Source organism: Pleurodeles waltl, chromosome 8 (assembly GCF_031143425.1).
Source record: "Pleurodeles waltl isolate 20211129_DDA chromosome 8, aPleWal1.hap1.20221129, whole genome shotgun sequence".
In the NCBI taxonomy this organism is placed as follows: domain Eukaryota; kingdom Metazoa; phylum Chordata; class Amphibia; order Caudata; family Salamandridae; genus Pleurodeles; species Pleurodeles waltl.
Window position 1 is genome coordinate 1160956279 of NC_090447.1, and position 17323 is coordinate 1160973601.

Genomic DNA, 17323 nt, shown 5'->3' on the forward strand with positions numbered 1-17323 from the left:
GCCCTCCTGAACCATGGGGAAATATCAGCCCTCATCCTCCTGGGCCTGTCCGGGATGTTTGACACTGTCTACCACCACATCCTGATCAACAGACTCCACTGCATCTGGATGCAAGGAAACACTCTCAAATGGATTGTCTCGTACTTCATGGGCAGAGCCCAAAGGATCATTCTCCCACGGTTCCCCTCAGAGCCCAAGAACATCATCTGTGGAGTCCCCCAAGGATCGTCCCTCAGCCCGACCCACTTCAGCACCTACATGACCTCCCTGGCCATCACTGTCAGATCACACAGACTCAACATCATCTCCTAAGCCGATGACACACAGCTCATCCTCTCACTGTCCGAAGATCCCTCCACCACAAAAGCTAACTTCCATAGATGCATGATGAACAAAGCTGACTGGATGAAAGACAACTGTCTCAAACTCAACATCAAAAAAACAGAAGACCTCACCTTTGGGAATAACACCTCACCATGGACTGACACATGGTGGCCCGCAGAGCTCAGCACATCCCTCGCCCCAACCACACCTGCAACCTCTGCATCATCGTGGATAGCACGCTAACCATGAAGAAACAGGTCAACACAGTCTCATCCGCCTGCTTCCACACCCTTTGTATGCTCTGTGAGATCTTCAGGTGGCTCCCAGCAGACACCAGAAGGACCGTCAGGCAGGCCCTCATTACCAGCAGACTGGACTACAGAAACACACCTTACATAGGAATCACAGCACACATACTGAAGAGACTCCAGACAATACAGAACTCAGCAGCAAAACTAGTACTCAACTTCCCCAGTATGACCCACATCACACCCCATCTAAAAAAACTACTCTGGCTCCCGACTCAGAAGAGGTGCCAGTTCAAGATGCCGACCCATGCCTTCAACGCCCTGCACAATGACAGACCAGCATACATCAACAAATGCCTGACCTTCCACTACCCACCCAGACACCTCAATCAGCTTCCGTCTCCCTAGCAGACACCCCACAGATCCGTCGAGCCATCAGCAGAGGACGCTCCTGCTGGCACCTGGCAGCCATGGCTTGGAACAACCTCCCCCTGCACCTCAGGACCGCATCATCACTCCAGCGATTCATAAAAGAACTAAAGACCTGGATGTTCGAACGATCACTCCTCCACGGAGCAGCATACAGCTTCCAATGTCTCAAGATCCTCACTGGTGATTTGCTGCGCTCTATAAATATTTTATTGATATTGATTGATGCCCCAACCAGACACATGGAGAGCAAAGCAGTATCAGTTAAGCCTCTCAGAAGGGGCTTCTATTGGTGTACCTCAGTGCCAAAAGCCACACTGGCTGTACCCCATCACTTTGCCTTAGCTGTGGTTTGTATACTTCACATATACAATAAACAACACGTCCATTGCTTTTCCATTTTTCTTAACAAACAGCACTTTCCTAGTTGTTAAAAAAGAAACAAGATATATTGTAGACTACCTATATGAAGACATAGTGTGATCACTTTCGGAGACTGTAGTGTTTCTGTGAAGATGTTGTTGCTATTTTAAAAAGACTTTGAGTACCCATTCTGGCCACCAGCGATGGCTGCACCCCACAGCCTAAGAAATCAGTTAAAAGTCTGGAGGTCCTCATTGATGAGGATCTCTGTATGAAGCCCAAGTTTGGAGCGGTCATTTCTTCCTGCTTCTTGCAACTCAAGAAAATTAGTAAATTCCTTACCGCTGAGGCGTTTGTCAAAGTAGTCATGGCCCTGGTCATTTGTAGGATTGACTACGCTAACTCTCTCTATCTAGGTCCCCCTAAGGACATCAATTACAGACTCCGACTTGCTCAGAACCGGGCAGCCAGATTAATCTTCATCAACCCAGACACTGGCACATCACCCCAGTGATGAGAAAATTACAGTGGCTTCCTATAGAACAAAGCATCATCCTCAAGACAGTCTGCATCATTTTCAAATCCCTTCACGGAAGAAACCATGCCTTCATAGCATCCCGTATTCAGAAATACATTCGCCAACCAAAACCTCCAATCTATTCACATGAACCTCATCATCATCCCCAAATTCAACAAGAAGAAAATTAGTGGCTCCAGATTCTCAGTGTTGGTCCCCTGCATCTGGAACACCTTACCACTTGCAGTAAGAACCTCCCCCAGCTACATGAGCTTCAGGCAATTGCTAAAAACATGGCTTTTTAAACAATCATATGACTAATATCCGATCAGCAGCGCACAATACTTCTGTTATCAATGCACCAAGAAAACGTTCCGGTGTATGTGCACTCAAAAAATGCTAGTAACATAAGATACCATTTCATATCATAACAAAACATAACAAGTCATTAAACAGTTTTGTCATCGGTGCCCAAAAGTGATGTATGATAATAGTATGTTTTCCATAACAATAATGCACTTTAGACAGAGTTTGAAGAAATCAAATGATAAAGCTAGATTCCAGATAGCTTGGAATGAATGACCTTGCCTCCATGTCTTTGTTGTAGTTTTTATTTTACTGCGATGAATGTGTTCACACAGTTATTGTCCTGACTTTACTTACTGTTTTTCCTATTGACAGCTTGAGAACTGCAATTATGCTGTAGCGCTGGGAAAGAATGAAGCCAAATTTTCATTGGTTGGAATTGCGGGACAGGATCTGAATGAAGGAAACCACACGCTAACACTCGCTTTGCTGTGGCAGTTAATGAGAAGGTATGTAAATGTATGGACATTATGTGAGCGCAATTAAACATATGTAAACATATCACACTCACTGTATTGCTGAAGAGGCGATGCCTTGGAAGCTTACAAAGGAAGACCGAGTGATAAGGTGCATGTATTTAGAGCGGATAAAGCTATACTTCCTTTGGTAATCGTAGCAACATATGCAGTTCAACCACCAATTAATTTGCTTCCTAACATCAAAAAGGCCACAGGTGAACTTTACAAGATGTACACCAGTGGTGCAAGCAAGGGAGTTAGGCACGCAGTTCCTTCCTGGTTGGGTAGTTAAAGGTTATCATATTTGTAGTGCTGTGCACCCTACACACACCTGATCCACTGAGCTGTGTGCAATGCCAACTGCTTCACTATTGAAAGCCTAGCCACTGGCCCAGATTTCAGATACAAGACCAGCTCATATGAATGATTCAACATTTGTTGTGTCTACATATTTGTGTCAGTAATAATTGTGAATTTTAAAGATGTGACCTGCTAAAGCACATCAGCTGTTGGTGAGCAAAAGAGGAAAATGAGAGTGTTGGGGAGGGGCGTAGCTTGGTTAGTAAGATTGGGAGAGTGAGCTTCAGATTTCCCAATAATCACGATAATGTTAAAATACATTATACAACAAACAGGGAACACAAGAGGGGCTTAACGGGAAGTGGAAAGGGTGAGGAATGTGGATTGGTAGGGGTACTAAGGGAGAGAAAGCACATTATTTTGTGAATTAACCAACATTTTTTAAGTCTTTCCAAATTGAGAGAGGGAGAGTGTGTGTGTATGTTTTTGTCTGTGTGTGTAAAAAGTTCCTGATGAAATCTGGCAGACACCTCACCATTGTGAGCGCGTCTGGCCTTATTAGGTCTTTTATAATTATTGATAAGGGGACACGTTAGAGGCTCAATGGACTTTTTGACTACGCTTAGAGTGATCTACCATGGACACAAATATTACTCATGATCTTAACCAGCAACAAGATTAAAAAAAATCAATGTCATTATCAGAATATTTGAGTCAGTAAACTTCACGCACCATGACCCATATGGCCCGGAATAACCACAACTTTTAGTAATGTCAGAAAGTTTATTTCCCTAAATTAAAAATGCTAAGATTACGTAAATCAATCTTAATACTAAATGATAAGCATATACCAAGAACACAGGCTGACCAAACTGGCGGAAGAATCTCAATTTAGATAAAGCATTTATCATTAAACATTCAAGGGTCACTGTACAAACCAACAACAACAATAACTGTGTGAGAGAAATGGCATACATTTGTTAGCAGACAAATACAAGCGATCCCTTATTAATGACATTTATTGTGATAGTGACACACTAACTAACCCTCTTAATGGAATGGCATGTTTGGACTTCATGGAAATAGAAAACTAGACAAAAACATGATTTGGAAAAGATCTGTCTAGGGCTCTACCAAAAATAGCAGTTGGTACATAAAAGAAAGATAAAACCTACAACAAGGACATTTGCAGTTGTTATACCGGTCCGGTATGGCTCAGCAAGCAGAGACATCTTTGTCAGTGGGAAACTCGTCCGGTCTTCATTAGGCAAGGAGAAGTGAAGGGGATTGGCTCTGCCACAGTTGGGCTCTAAGCTAACTGAACCAAACTGAGCAGGGGCATCAACTACGGGAAACAGCATCAACAGCATTAACAACAGTAATTATGCAGTGAGGCTAAAGGCTAGGAATAAATGACATCTAGAACTCTGCTCCTCTTTGTGAGTGCGGTTGGGATAAGTCAAATTCACAAAGTAACTTCTCGATCTCTCAATGGCCCATATGTTGAGTTTTCACAGTAGAACCAATAAACATTTATTCTTAAATCTATGATATAGGTCAACAGTCTTTCGCGCATCAGTGATTGGCTCCTCTTCTCTACTTCCCATAATCAGTTGCAGTAAGGTAACATTTTGTTGCAAACATAACTCCAGCCAGTAGTAACATTGTCCTGGGAACATCAGTTTCTCATGCACGAATGGTACAAATGTATCTGCAGTTAGGATGCAGCATTACAGCACATGTTTCTCACAGGAAAGCTTGAGAAATCAGTTTGGTTAACGCTGCAATATTACATTTTGGTCAGCACCGTGTGAACAAGGCCTTGTCTACTAGGTCCATTATTTCACCATTACTCTCTGCTTAGTATTTTCAGGCAAACATGTCATTAATACGTTAATATGATCCATTAATACATTTTGTTATGCATGTGAATATTATTTCTAAACAGTTAGTATTATTTTTTTAATTAATATCGTACACGTAATGGTTACCACCAAGGTGGGCACATTTTCATAACATTCGATTTCACTATTTAAGCATAATTCATGTTAATTCTCAGCTATTAATCATTGCAAATCTATAATTATTTAATTGACGTTTCACAATTCCTCCTCTGATGACTAAATGTGTCATCACAAATTAAAACACTTAGACCCTCATTACAACCCTGGCGGTCGGTTACAAAGCGGCGGTAATACAGCCAACAGGCCGGCGGTAAAAAAAATGATATCATGACCACGACGGAAACCGCCAACACATACAGCCACTTTAACACTCCGACCGCCACGGCAGTAGCAACAAACACCGGGGTGGTAACCGCCAACAGCCAGGCGGAAGACAATGTACCGCCCACTGCATTACAACATGCCCATCCGCCAGCTTTTCTGGGGCGGTACCAATCAAAAGCACGGCGGAAACAGAACACAGAAGGGAAACGACTCACCTCTCGACACTCAAGGAAGAACCAGGACGCCATGGAGCCCCAACTGCAGGTGTTCCCCATGCTGGTGTACCTTCTCATACACCAGGAACAAGAACGCCAGCGAAGACGACCACAGTGAGTACTGCACCTAGCACACAGGGGAGGGGGAAGGAAAAAGAGAGTGACACACACACGCAACATGCAACACCCCCACCCTCACCCCAACACTATACACACAAACACATACAACAACATTACATAAACACCCCGTAACCCTCTGGAACAACGCAAGGACAAAAGGAATGGAGTAAAATGAGTGTAATATTAGTAATTTTGAGAAAAACGATCATAAAGAAAAAACAGTATGTACAATATATACAATATATACAAAAGACGGACAGTGCCCACTCAAAAATGTCCGTGGCCCACTGGGCCAAAACACATAGGACAAGGCCACACTTGACACCTGTTTCATTACTGAGAGAACACTGCAGGGACATCAGATCGAAAACACACAGGCACCTCAGGGGGACAGGTAATGGGGGGCACATCAGCCGGAAGATGGTATAACGCCACTGGCCTGGAGGGGGCTCCATGCCCACTGCTTGGTCCTGGGGAGTGCAAGGCCACAGTCTCTCAAGTGGGTGCTTTGCCCACTGCTTGGTCCTGGGGAGGGCAAAGCCACAGCCTCTCTAGTGGGTGGTTTGCCCACTGTTTGGTCCTGGGGAGTGCAAAGCCACAGTCTCTCAAGTGGGTGGTTTGCCCACTGCTTGGTCCTGGGGAGTGCAAAGCCATAGTCTCTCTAGTGGATGCCTTCTCCCACTGGTTCTGGAGGGGGCCTTGTGCCCAGTGTGCGTCATCCTGGCAAGGAGGGGCTGAGGTGATGGCTTCTTCCACTGGTTCTAGAGGGGGCCTTGTGCCCAGTGTGCTTCATCCTGGATGGGGCAAGGTCACAGCCTCTCACCTGGGTGTCACACCGACAGGTGTTGCAGGGTCAAGACGCACTGCAGCCCATATAGTCACCACTACACACTGCTCTCCAGCGGTGATGGCTGCTCAGTGTATGCCAGTTGCGCTGCAGGTGGCGGTGCAGGCAGTGGCGGTGGAAGCCTCCAGAGCTTCCCCTGCAGCCTCGGACTGCTGCCCACTAGGGCTGCTGGCAGTGGTGCTGCTGGCAGTGGGGCAGGTGGCAGTGCTGGCCACGGTGCAGTTGACAGTGCTGGCAGTTGTGGTGGTAGCCTCCAAGCCTTCACCTGCAGCCTCGGATGGCTGAAGTGCCATGGCTGGTGTTCTGTGTCCCTTCCTGCCCTTGGCAGATGGTGGTGCCTCCTTGCTTCTGCCACCTGTTGTCTTTGACTTGCCCTTTCTGGCTGGGTCTGCCTCCTTCCCCTTGCTGGCTGTTGTCCCCTTCTTGCCCTTGCCAGGTGGCGGACCCTTCTTGGCCTTGGCAGGTGTTGCTGGCACACTGGCTGGGCTGACAGGTGCCTCCTTGGAGCCTCTCACAGCCGCAGAAACCACAGTGGCCGTGGACTGGGTGGCTGAGGTTCTAGGCTGGGTTCTGGCTACCCTGGCCCGAAGTGAAGGACGGGGGGAGGGGTAGGGAATAGGTCAATGATGGTGAGGAAAACCTTCTTAGGGACACTGGGGCAGGAAGAGGGTGAAGGTTTGGGAGTGGAGGAAGAGGGAGTGGTTGTAGGAGGTGTCAGTCTGCTGTGTTTGGGCGCAGGTGCATGGGCTGGATGCTGTTGTGAGGTGGATGGCTGTTGGGTGTGTGTGTGCTTGCGTTTGTGTACTTTGGGAGGAGGAGTCACAGACACAGTGGGAGAGGACAAAGGGGATGTGTGCATGGATGTGGGGGTGGTGACTGCCCCTGAGGGGCGTGTAGTAATAGGTGTGCTGGTGATGGCGGTAGTGGATGAGGCTGTAGTGCATGCAGGTGTGAGTGGAGACGCTACTGGGAGGGGGTGGACGATGAGGAGGAGGGGGACACAATGGAGGCAATGGATGTTGGTGTGTCTACATGGGGATGGTGCTTGTGTGAGTGCCTGTGAGATGAAGTGTGGTGCTTGTGTTTGCCTGAACCACTTCTGTGTGTTGATTTGGGAGATTGCTGGTCTGAAGGTGTGCTTGGGATAGGCTGGGGATGAGGGGATTTGAACTAGGAAGAGGACGTTGGGGGGGAGGCTGGAGACAGGGACAATGGCTGCCATCAGTGCGGAGACCAGGGCCTGGATTGCTCTCTGTTGGGCCGCCACGCCAGAGTGAATGGCCTACAGGTATGCATTTGTTTGTTGCAAATGCCGTTACAACCTGGATGGCATTCAGTATGGTTGACTGCCCAACAGAGAGGGATCTCAGGAGGTCATTAGCCTCCTCACTGAGGGCAGCAGGGCTGACTGGGGCAGGGCCTGAGATGCCTAGGGCGAAGGAGATGCCCACCCTCCTGGGTGAGTGGGCACGGGAAACATGCTGAGGGGCTGCTGGGAGGGCGCTGCTGGTATGGGGGGTGGTGGATGTACCTGTTGTTGGGGTGGGCACAGAGGTGTCTGCCACCGCCAGGGAGCTTCCATAGGAGGAGGAGTCGCTGTTGGTAGTGTCCCCTCCTGTCTCCATTGTGGTGCTCCCCTCGCACTCCGTCCCACTGGTGCCCTCACCAGCGGTGGATTCTGCCTCCATGTTTGATGCAGCTCCCTCTGTCGCCGGTGCCTCTGCTCCTCCACCAGATGATGCTAATGCACAGAAGAACAGATTCCAGTGCCTCCATCTGACGGATGGATCCCTGTACTACTCACCCAAGAAAGTGTGCCAGATCATCGTTGCATGTTGCACAACCTGGCCTTGAGACGCCAGGTGCCTTTTCTGCAGGAGGATGAGCCTGGGGATGGTTGTGTTGCAGCGGTAGAGCCTGTGGACTGTGGACAGTGATGAAGAGGAGGCAGAGGATGAAGATGTGGACAACAGAAGTACACTCATTCAACAGTACTTCCAGTGACATACAGGTAAGACACTGTAACTTCACCTTCCATTGCAGTTTTGTGTTTGACATTGAACATGGCAGCCTGATTTCCCTATTTCTATGGCCACTTACTGTACCCTTTGGCATCTCTATTTTCAGATCTCTGTGCCCCACTCTGGCTCCTGGTGTGTTTACTGCTGCCCACTACAGGTCATACCTATGTAAATATTACAGTACATTTGAATTGCAATGTTTACAGTTTGTGAAACTAATACATTTGGCATTGAATTCACAGACTCCATACTTGAATTTGTTCAAAGGGTGTTTATTTATGTGCTAAAAAGTGCAGGGGGTATTGCAATGGGCTGGGTTGCTGATGGAGGAAAGTCCAGGGTAGAGTCCATTCTATTTGTATCACGTGCATTGTCCAAGGGGGCATAGGAAGTGGAGCAATGGCAGTTCAAGGTGGACAGGGTGACAGAGTGGGACGGAAGGGTGACAATCAGGAGAGTTTTATTTCCTGGTAGGGGTCTTAGCAATGTTCTCTGGCTTCTGCCTGGATCGCAGGAACTGTTTGTAGGGTGGTTCTCCTTCTGTAGGGGGTGGGGGCCTCCTGTCCACTGGTGCTTTTGAAGTGGAGGGCTGTTCTTCAGTTTGGCTAGTGTCAGGGGCCCGTTGGTGTGCCACTGCCTCCCTCAAGGTGTTGGCCATGTCTGCCAGCACCCCTGCAATGGTGACCAGGGTGGTGTGGATGTCCCTCAGGTCCTCCCTGATTCCCAGGTACTGTCCCTCCTGCAGCCGCTGGGACTCCTGCAACTTGTCCAGTATCTGACCCATGGTCTCCTGGGAATGGTGGTATGCTCCCAGGATGTTGGTGAGTGCCTCGTGGAGAGTCGGTTCCCTGGGCCTGCCCTCCCCCTGTTGCACAGCAGTCCTCCCAGCTTACCTGTTGTCCTGTGCCTCTGTCCCTTGAACCGTGTGCACACTGCCACTGACCCCAGGTCCCTGATCATCCTGTGTTTGTGGGGTTGCCTGGGGTCCCTGTAGTGGTGGACACACTGCTGATTGACGTATCCTGGGGACAGAGGGATGGGCCCACTGGGTGGGTGCTGTGGTGGTGTTTCCTGAGAGGGGAGGCTCTGTGGTGGGTTGGGACTGTGGCTGGGTCACCGACTGTCCAGAGGTCCCTGTTGGGCCAGGTTGGTCATCGTGATCCAGGCGTGCAGAGCTGCTGTCATCACTGCGGGCCTCTTCAGGGGGCGACTGGATGTGGCTGGCACCTCCTTTCTGGTGACGTTGAGTGGGGGTCCTGTGGGGATGTAAATGCAGTGTTATTGTATCTGCTTGTGCCGTCTTGTGCATGGATATGTTTCCCTCTATGGTTGTTATTAGCAAGGCAGCTTTGGCTTGTGGGAGTTGTGCTTGGTTTGGCTAAGTGATTGTCACTAGTGTGTATGCTGTAGTGATGGGTGTCCATGCAGGTCTGTGATGGGGTTCCATGCATTGGTGTTGCATGCAGGGCTTGGTATTGGGATGGGTAGGGTGTGATGGTGGGGTATATGTGAGATGGTGGGGTGATGGGGGTGAGGGTAGGGGTTGTTGTTAGTGATAGCATGCAGGTAGGGTGGGAGATAAAGTAGTAAAGATTTGACTTACCAGAGTCCAGTCCTCCTGCTACTCCTACCAGGCCCTCAGAATGCATGATCGCCAAGACTTGCTCCTCCCATATTGTTAGTTTTGGGGGAGGAGGTGGGGGTCCACTGCCAGTCCTCTGTACAGCTACCTGGTGTCTTGCTACCACTGACCGCCCCTTCCCCGTAGGTTGTTCCACCTCTTCCTGATGTCATCCCTTGCTCTTGGGTGCTGTCCCACGGCGTTGACCCTGTCCACGACTCTCCACCATAGCTCCATCTTCCTAGCAATGGACGTCTGCTGCACCTGTGATCCGAATAGCTGTGGCTCTACCCTGATGGTTTCTTCCACCATGACCATGAGCTCCTCCTCTGAGAACCTGGGGAGTCTTTGTGGTGCCATAGGTGTAGTTTGAGTGGTATGTGTGAGAGTGTGCGGGGTGATGTGTTGGGGTGTGTGCTGTGAGGTGCAGGGATGGTGTACGGGTGATGGTGCTATGTGGCTCAGATTCAGTGGGTGCTCCTGGCTTGTCTCTCTCTCACTTGCCAAAATATGTGGGTTGTAAAGGGTTGTGGGTATTGTGGGTGTGTGTCTTATAGTGTTGTGGGTGTGTTGGTGTGGTGTGTGTATGTGTGTCAGGTGTGTGTAGTCTGAATTGTCCAATGTGGTGTAGTTTTGTTAGTGTGTGTGTATTTTGAGTGCGGTGGTCTGTACTGCCAATGGTTTACCTTGGTTGAATATCCGCCACGGTGATTCGTGGGTCATGATCCTGTTGGCGTATTTCTGTTGGCGTAACGGTGTGGGTTTTGTTACCGCCAGTTTATCACTGACCTTTGCTCTGGCAGACTTGTGTGGGTTTCTGTATAGTGGCGGATTTCTCTGTGTGGGTCATTATACCCGTAGCGGTATACCGATGTGGTCACAGTATTTTTGTGGCAGTCAGCATGGCGGTAAGCGGCACTTACCGCCAATGTTGTAAAGAGGGCCTTAATATACCTATTAATCCTTAAGTTAGTCTAAAATGTTGTTTCTTCATAACGTCTGACATTTTCACATTTTCTCTAATTTTCGTCAAAATATCTGTACCTCCTTTTCTCCAATTTTATTTCCTCCCTCCTCTGTTCATTTTTTATCCTCTTTCTTTTGATTAGTGTATACAATTAGTAAGCTCTTGTTCAGCAAATAACACAAATCATAATAATCAACACTGGTTTCAATATTATCCCCAGGATACCATTTCCCTGGTTGCCCAACCAATTCCCCACAGCATTAAAACCTTTGCCAACCTTTTCCCATACCCCAAGCACTTTTAGAACTTTTATGTCAGAGTTTGTGTTAGTCAGATTGTTAATAAAGCTTTTAACCCCTCTACTATTTTCAGGAATATACGTGCAACAATTTAGCAATTTCAGCACTTTACAGACTCCAACCTCCTTTGCTAAAAGGAAGTCTAACGCAAGGCGGTCTGAAGAGTCATAGAACATACCGCAGCCATTTCAGTGTCCATTAAGACCATGGCTCCTTAAAAACTAGTCAGCATGTTATCCACAATAGTAGATAACTTTGGAATTTTCAAATAATTTAGAGTAACTCCCACTGAGGGAATAATTGCTCCAAATATATCTCCAATTATGCCAGAATAAGATTCTCTCTTTGGTCTAGCAGGCTGCAATTCATTTAATTCAGGTGTCTCGTTCTGTTTCTCAAGTTGGTGTATCTTTGGGAATACGATCCCCAAGTAACACGTACCATACCATCCTCTTGGAAGACGGTAATAGCGCATTCTGTCCACAAATATAGTAAACCCCAGGAATCACTGGGTCTTGTCCATTTAGCATAAAAGTCCATTTACTCTGGAATAGAAACATATGTCTGCATTCACTCGTGGATTGTGATCTGTATATACAAAGCTTTCCTACATGTGGCGCATCTAAAGCTAACTTCCCTTGTGTTTTAGTTTCACTAAATGTGTGGTCAATCCTAAATGTTCTTTTTTCTAAGCCCTTATCTATTTTCTCTTTAATGCCTTTTGTTAGAAATGGGGTCTTTGGTTGACAGTCAGGTTACCCCCTGTTCAAGCAAGGACCCTCACTCTAGTCAGGGTAAAAGAGAATCACCCTCAGCTAACCCCTGCTTACCCCCTTGGTAGCTTGGCAGAGCAGTAGGCTTAACTTTAGAGTGCTAGGTGTAAAGTATTTGTACCAACACACACAGTAACTTCATGAAAACACTACTAAATGACACAACACGGGTTTAGAAAAATAGGACATATTTATCTAAACAAAACAAGACCAAAACGACAAAAATCCGACATACACAAGTCAAGTTATGAATTTTTAAAGATTAAACTCAAAAATAGCGCTTAGAAACAAAAATGCTTCGATGAGATGTTAACACGGCGTCGTGACGGAGTCGTTCCCAACAAGCCGACACCAGCGGCGCCGGACACGGAGTTGTGTAGACCCCCAAGTACAGTACCTTTGGTGAAGAGTGAAAACAAGCCGATGCGCGAAGTCTGGGATCGCGGCGTCTGTGCGAAACGTTGAATCCGCGCACTTCGAGCAGCGTCGGTCACGACGTGGTGCAGCGACTTCCACGGAGTCGCGGACTTCAGCGGGCCTGCTGCGGCGTCGTGCCTGCGAAGAGCGTCGCGTTCCAGCGAAGGTCACGGCGTCAGGTGCAGGCGGCGTTACCGGATTCAGCAGCGGCGTCGGTCCGGAGTCGTCCGAAGTCGATTTCTTTGGAGTTCCACCAGCTTTCCTTTCAAGGGCCCAGGGACTGGATAGGGCACCACTTGTCAGAGCAGGAGTCTCTCCAGAGACTCCAGCGGCTGGCAGAAAGAAGTCTTTGCTGTCCCTGAGACTTCAAACAACAGGAGGCAAGCTCTAAATCAAGCCCTTGGAGATTTCTTCACAAGATGGAAGGCACACAAAGTCCAGTCTTTGCCCTCTCACTCTGGCAGAAGCAGCACTGCAGGAAAGCTCCACAAAGCACAGTCACAGGCAGGGCAGCACTTCTTCCTCAGCTATCAGCTCTTCTCCAGGCAGAGTTTCCTCTTGGTTCCAGAAGTGTTTCTCAAGTCTGTAGATTTGGGTGCCCTTCTTATACCCATTTTAGTCTTTGAAGTCACCTTTCTTCAAAGGGGACTCACACCTACTTGTGAAATCCTGCCTTCCCCAGGCAAGGCATCAGACACACAGCAGGGGGTTGGAGCCGGCATTGTCAGAGGCAGGCACAGTCCTTTCAGATGAGAGTGACCACTCCACCCCTCCCTCCTAGCAGAGATGGCTAATCAGAAAATGCAGGTTACACCCCAGCCCCCTTTGTGTCACTGTCTAGTGCGAGGTGAAAAACAACCCAACTGTCAAACTGACCCAGACAGGGAATCCACAAACAAGGCAGAGTCACAGAATGGTTTAAGCAAGAAAATGCTCACTTTCTAAAAGTGGCATTTTCAAACGCACAATCTTAAAATCAACTTTACTAAAAGATGTATTTTAAAATTGTGAGTTCCGGGACCTCACACTCCACATGTCCATCTACTCTCTAGGGGAATCTACACTTTAATCATATTTAAAGGTAAGCCCCCATGTTATCCTATGAGAGAGACAGGCCTTGCAACAGTGAAAAACGAAATTGGCAGTATTTCATTGTCAGAACATATAAACCACATTACTATATGTCCCACCTTATCCATACACTGCACCCTGCCCTTGGGGCTACCTAGGGCCTTCCTTAGGGGTGCCTTACTTGTAAGAAAAGGGAAGGTTTAGGCCTGGCAAGTGGGTACACTTGCCAAGTCGAATTTACAGTGTAAAAATACACTTACAGACACTGCAGTGGCAGGTCTGAGACATGATTACAGGGTTACTTGTGTGGGTGGCACAACCAGTGCTGCAGGCCCACTAGTAACATTTGATTTACAGGCCCTGGGCACCTCTAGTGCACTTTACTAGGGACTTAACAGTAAAACAAATATGCCAATCATGGAGAACCAATTACGTACACATTTTACACGGAGAGCATAGGCACTTTAGCACTGGTTAGCAGTGGTAAAGTGCTCAGAGTTGAAAAGCCAACAGCAACAGGTCAGAAACAAATAGGAGGCAGGAGGCAAAAAGACTGGCGATGACCCAAGCAAAAGTCCAACACCTTTCTCTTGTCATCAGTTTGATCTAAGAAACGCTTCTCTTCTGGTGAAAGCAAGCATGTTAAGTTATTACGATGAGCGTAAGCTGTGCCAAATGTTAGTGTAGGTTCAAGGAAGCCTCTCACTAATTCTATATAATTTTCCCTAGCCAGGTTACTCAAATATTTGATAATAGGAACAAAAGAAAACACTACGTCATGATTCAAACAGAGATACTGTATGTATTCTTGGTTATTAAGTCTAGTTAATAAAAGACTGCAACTAATTCCATATATAAGTGGCAAACTATGGTAAATTATTCCTTCTTCCACTGATGAAGGAATTTGCGTGCAAACATTACAATCTCTCACATTATTGTCTCAACATTTTCATAAAGCAAGCGCTAGAAAACATTAGAGGAAAGATCTCCTTGTGAGTTATCTACATTTAAATATTTCTCATCCTATTTAAACGTGTCAAATTCTGTTAGTGTAGGGACAATATCTAAAAAAGAGGTGTGATTAGTTTCAGCTTTATTGAGAAAGCTCATGCTCACAATCACTAGCAAACATACTGTCATGCATGCAATAGGTAAGCTAATACCTATGTATTTACAGCACCTATTGTTTCTAACCTGCTTGTTTCGATTACTCATGATCTGTAAAGAATCAGAAAGTAGAAGAGGAATATTCAACGATGCGGCAAGACCAAAAAAAATATTCTTCAATCTTTTTATGTTTATTTACAGCTTACAGTCTTTTATCCAGAACGTTTGTCAAAATTGGTAAACTGTTGTCAAAATCGGTTTTAATAGCTTTTCAAAATCGTTTTCTAAAAGTCTTATCAGGTTTTTTTAATGTCTCTTTCGGTTTTCAGTTTCACAAAGTCAAGTTAAAAGTTCAGTTCATAAAACACCTTCAAGTGCCAAAGTATTGACCTGGAATCTCACGAACAAAAAACAAAATGACAAAAATCCGTGCTGCCAATCACTAGTTGATGCATATGCCCATTCAGGTCCTGAATATCTTCGATTTGCAACTCATTTTCTTTTCAGTCTTCGATATCCACTTAATTCTCCATCACTCAAATGTGCTCTTCTTGTGGTGTCTACTTCTTCTTCAAATGTGGCTGAGTCTTTTTCCTTAGCTTGTGATTTTAGCCACTTGCTTTCTTTGAATGTTCCCTTTGTCAGCCCTCTTTTCAGTGCTGGACTTGCAGTTTCTTCTTGTTCTGCAGGATTTTGACTTGATGTACCTGCGACTGGCTCTGGAGGAGTCGGATCTGTTTGACTCTGATCTAACTCAACCCCTTCCACCGGGTCAGTGGGTTGCTCTGCCGTATTTTGAGATCATCTGCTTCTGGGGATACCCTCCTCTGACTAGACTCTCCTGCTGTCTAAGTTGCGTCTGGTTTAATGTTGATTTTTATTTCTCTTTAGGGGTATTTGGATTTTCCTCTGTCTGTTCAAAGTCTGTTTCTGATTCTCCAGTTTCCTTGTCTGCTTCTGGAGTTTGTCTGGATGGTGTTGGTACTTTCAACAACACTTCTTCATTGTCCAAAGGACAGGGTACTTTTCGAGTGTGACTGGCATGTACCTAGTCTGGAACCCCTGCTCACTTTACAGCAGTAGTAGTGATTAGTAATACTATATAGGGTCCCTTCCACCTGGGTTCCAGACAAGTCTTCCTCTCAGATCACAACCCAGTCTCCAAGGCTCAGGCTGTGACTCTGATCATGGGATGGCAGCAAAGTTGTGGGCCCTAACTGATTAGAAAAAGAGCGAACCACATCAGCCAGACCCTTGCACTAATCCAACACCATATTATCTGTTATGTTCACAAGAGCATTTGCGGGAACCACTGGCAACCTCATAGCTCTGGCCATGAGCATCTTGTGTGATGACAGTGCAGTTTCCTGTCGGGTCTGTTTCTCATACTCATCAGAACTAATGGCAGGGCGTCTAGCCATTACATGTTTGTAGATGCGCACATTTTTGCAAGTCGTGACTTCAGAGTACCATTCATTTGCATTACGAGTCCTGATGCTTCAGGGCTGTAGCTACAGTGCAACTTCTGCTCAATGTTTAAGGCTGAACATACTGATTTAATTACTTTGTTATTGAAGTGACTTTCTCGATCTGATTCTAAAGAGACCGGAAAACCAAAATGTGGTATCAGCTCCAAAAGCAATACTTTTGCTACAGTAAGGCTGTCATTCCTACTTGTGCGGATATGCTTCAATCCAGTGACTAAAAATGCAAACAATCACCAACACATATCTCAACCCTCCACACACAGGCATTTCAATGAAATCCATTTGTATTCTACTGAGTGGACCTCCAGCTCTTCCAATGTGGCTCATGTTGTCCACTGTTCTTTTTCCACATTCATCTGTTGGCAGATGATACAACGGTGGCAAACTTCTTCGGCAACCTGTCAAAATTTTGGGTTAAACCATGACTGTTTAAAAACTTGAATCATTGCATCCCTCCCAACACGTGCTTGCCCACAATAATATCTAGCGATTTATGTCAGCAAACAATTAGGTAGAACTACTTGTCCCTCCCCGGACACCCAAAAATCGTCTTCTCTTTGTACACATATCAATTTAACCCACGTTTTTCTTTCCTCTTTGTCAGAGTTTTCTTGCAGGCTCTTTATTTCTTCCCAGGTATCAACCACAGTCAATGCATAACTTGTGCCAACCTCTTCTTCTGGCAGTAGTTCCCATTTTCCTTTAAAGGATATACAATTCAGTGCGCAAAACCTTGCGTCTTGATCAGCATATCCCTTTCCCATTGAAACAAAATCTTGCAATCTCTGGTGGGCACTGCATTTCACCACAGCAATCTTTTCAGGCATTTGTAACCAGAAGAGGTCAAGTAACCTCTCTGTGAGCACAGCTGGTCAAAGTTGAGACCTATTCTAAATCCGTACTGGCTGTGTACATAAATGGTAACTTTAAGCTGTGCAGAAACATGGCATGCTCTAGTAAGAGCCACCAACTCGGTGATTTTTGCAGAAAATACTCCCCGAAGCCAGGAAGCTTTGAGTATACCAGAAATTGTGCGCACACAGCATATGCTGCTTTTAATGTTCCCATGTTATCCCTTAAACAGGAACCATCAACAAAAATTATTTGGTCATTTTCTTCCAGTCGGGCACCTCGAATGTCAGGTC

At 46.5% G+C, this 17323-nt stretch overlaps 1 protein-coding gene across 2 annotated transcripts in view; it reads left to right on the top strand.

The window, feature by feature from the left end:
• LCP1 (lymphocyte cytosolic protein 1) overlaps positions 1-17323 on the top strand; it is a 200284-nt gene that overhangs the window by 161076 nt on the left and 21885 nt on the right. For both annotated transcript variants that reach the window (XM_069205396.1, XM_069205394.1), the window contains one exon: positions 2563-2696. In XM_069205396.1, the coding sequence (XP_069061497.1) occupies positions 2563-2696 (134 nt within the window). The remainder of the gene's footprint in view (positions 1-2562; positions 2697-17323) is intronic.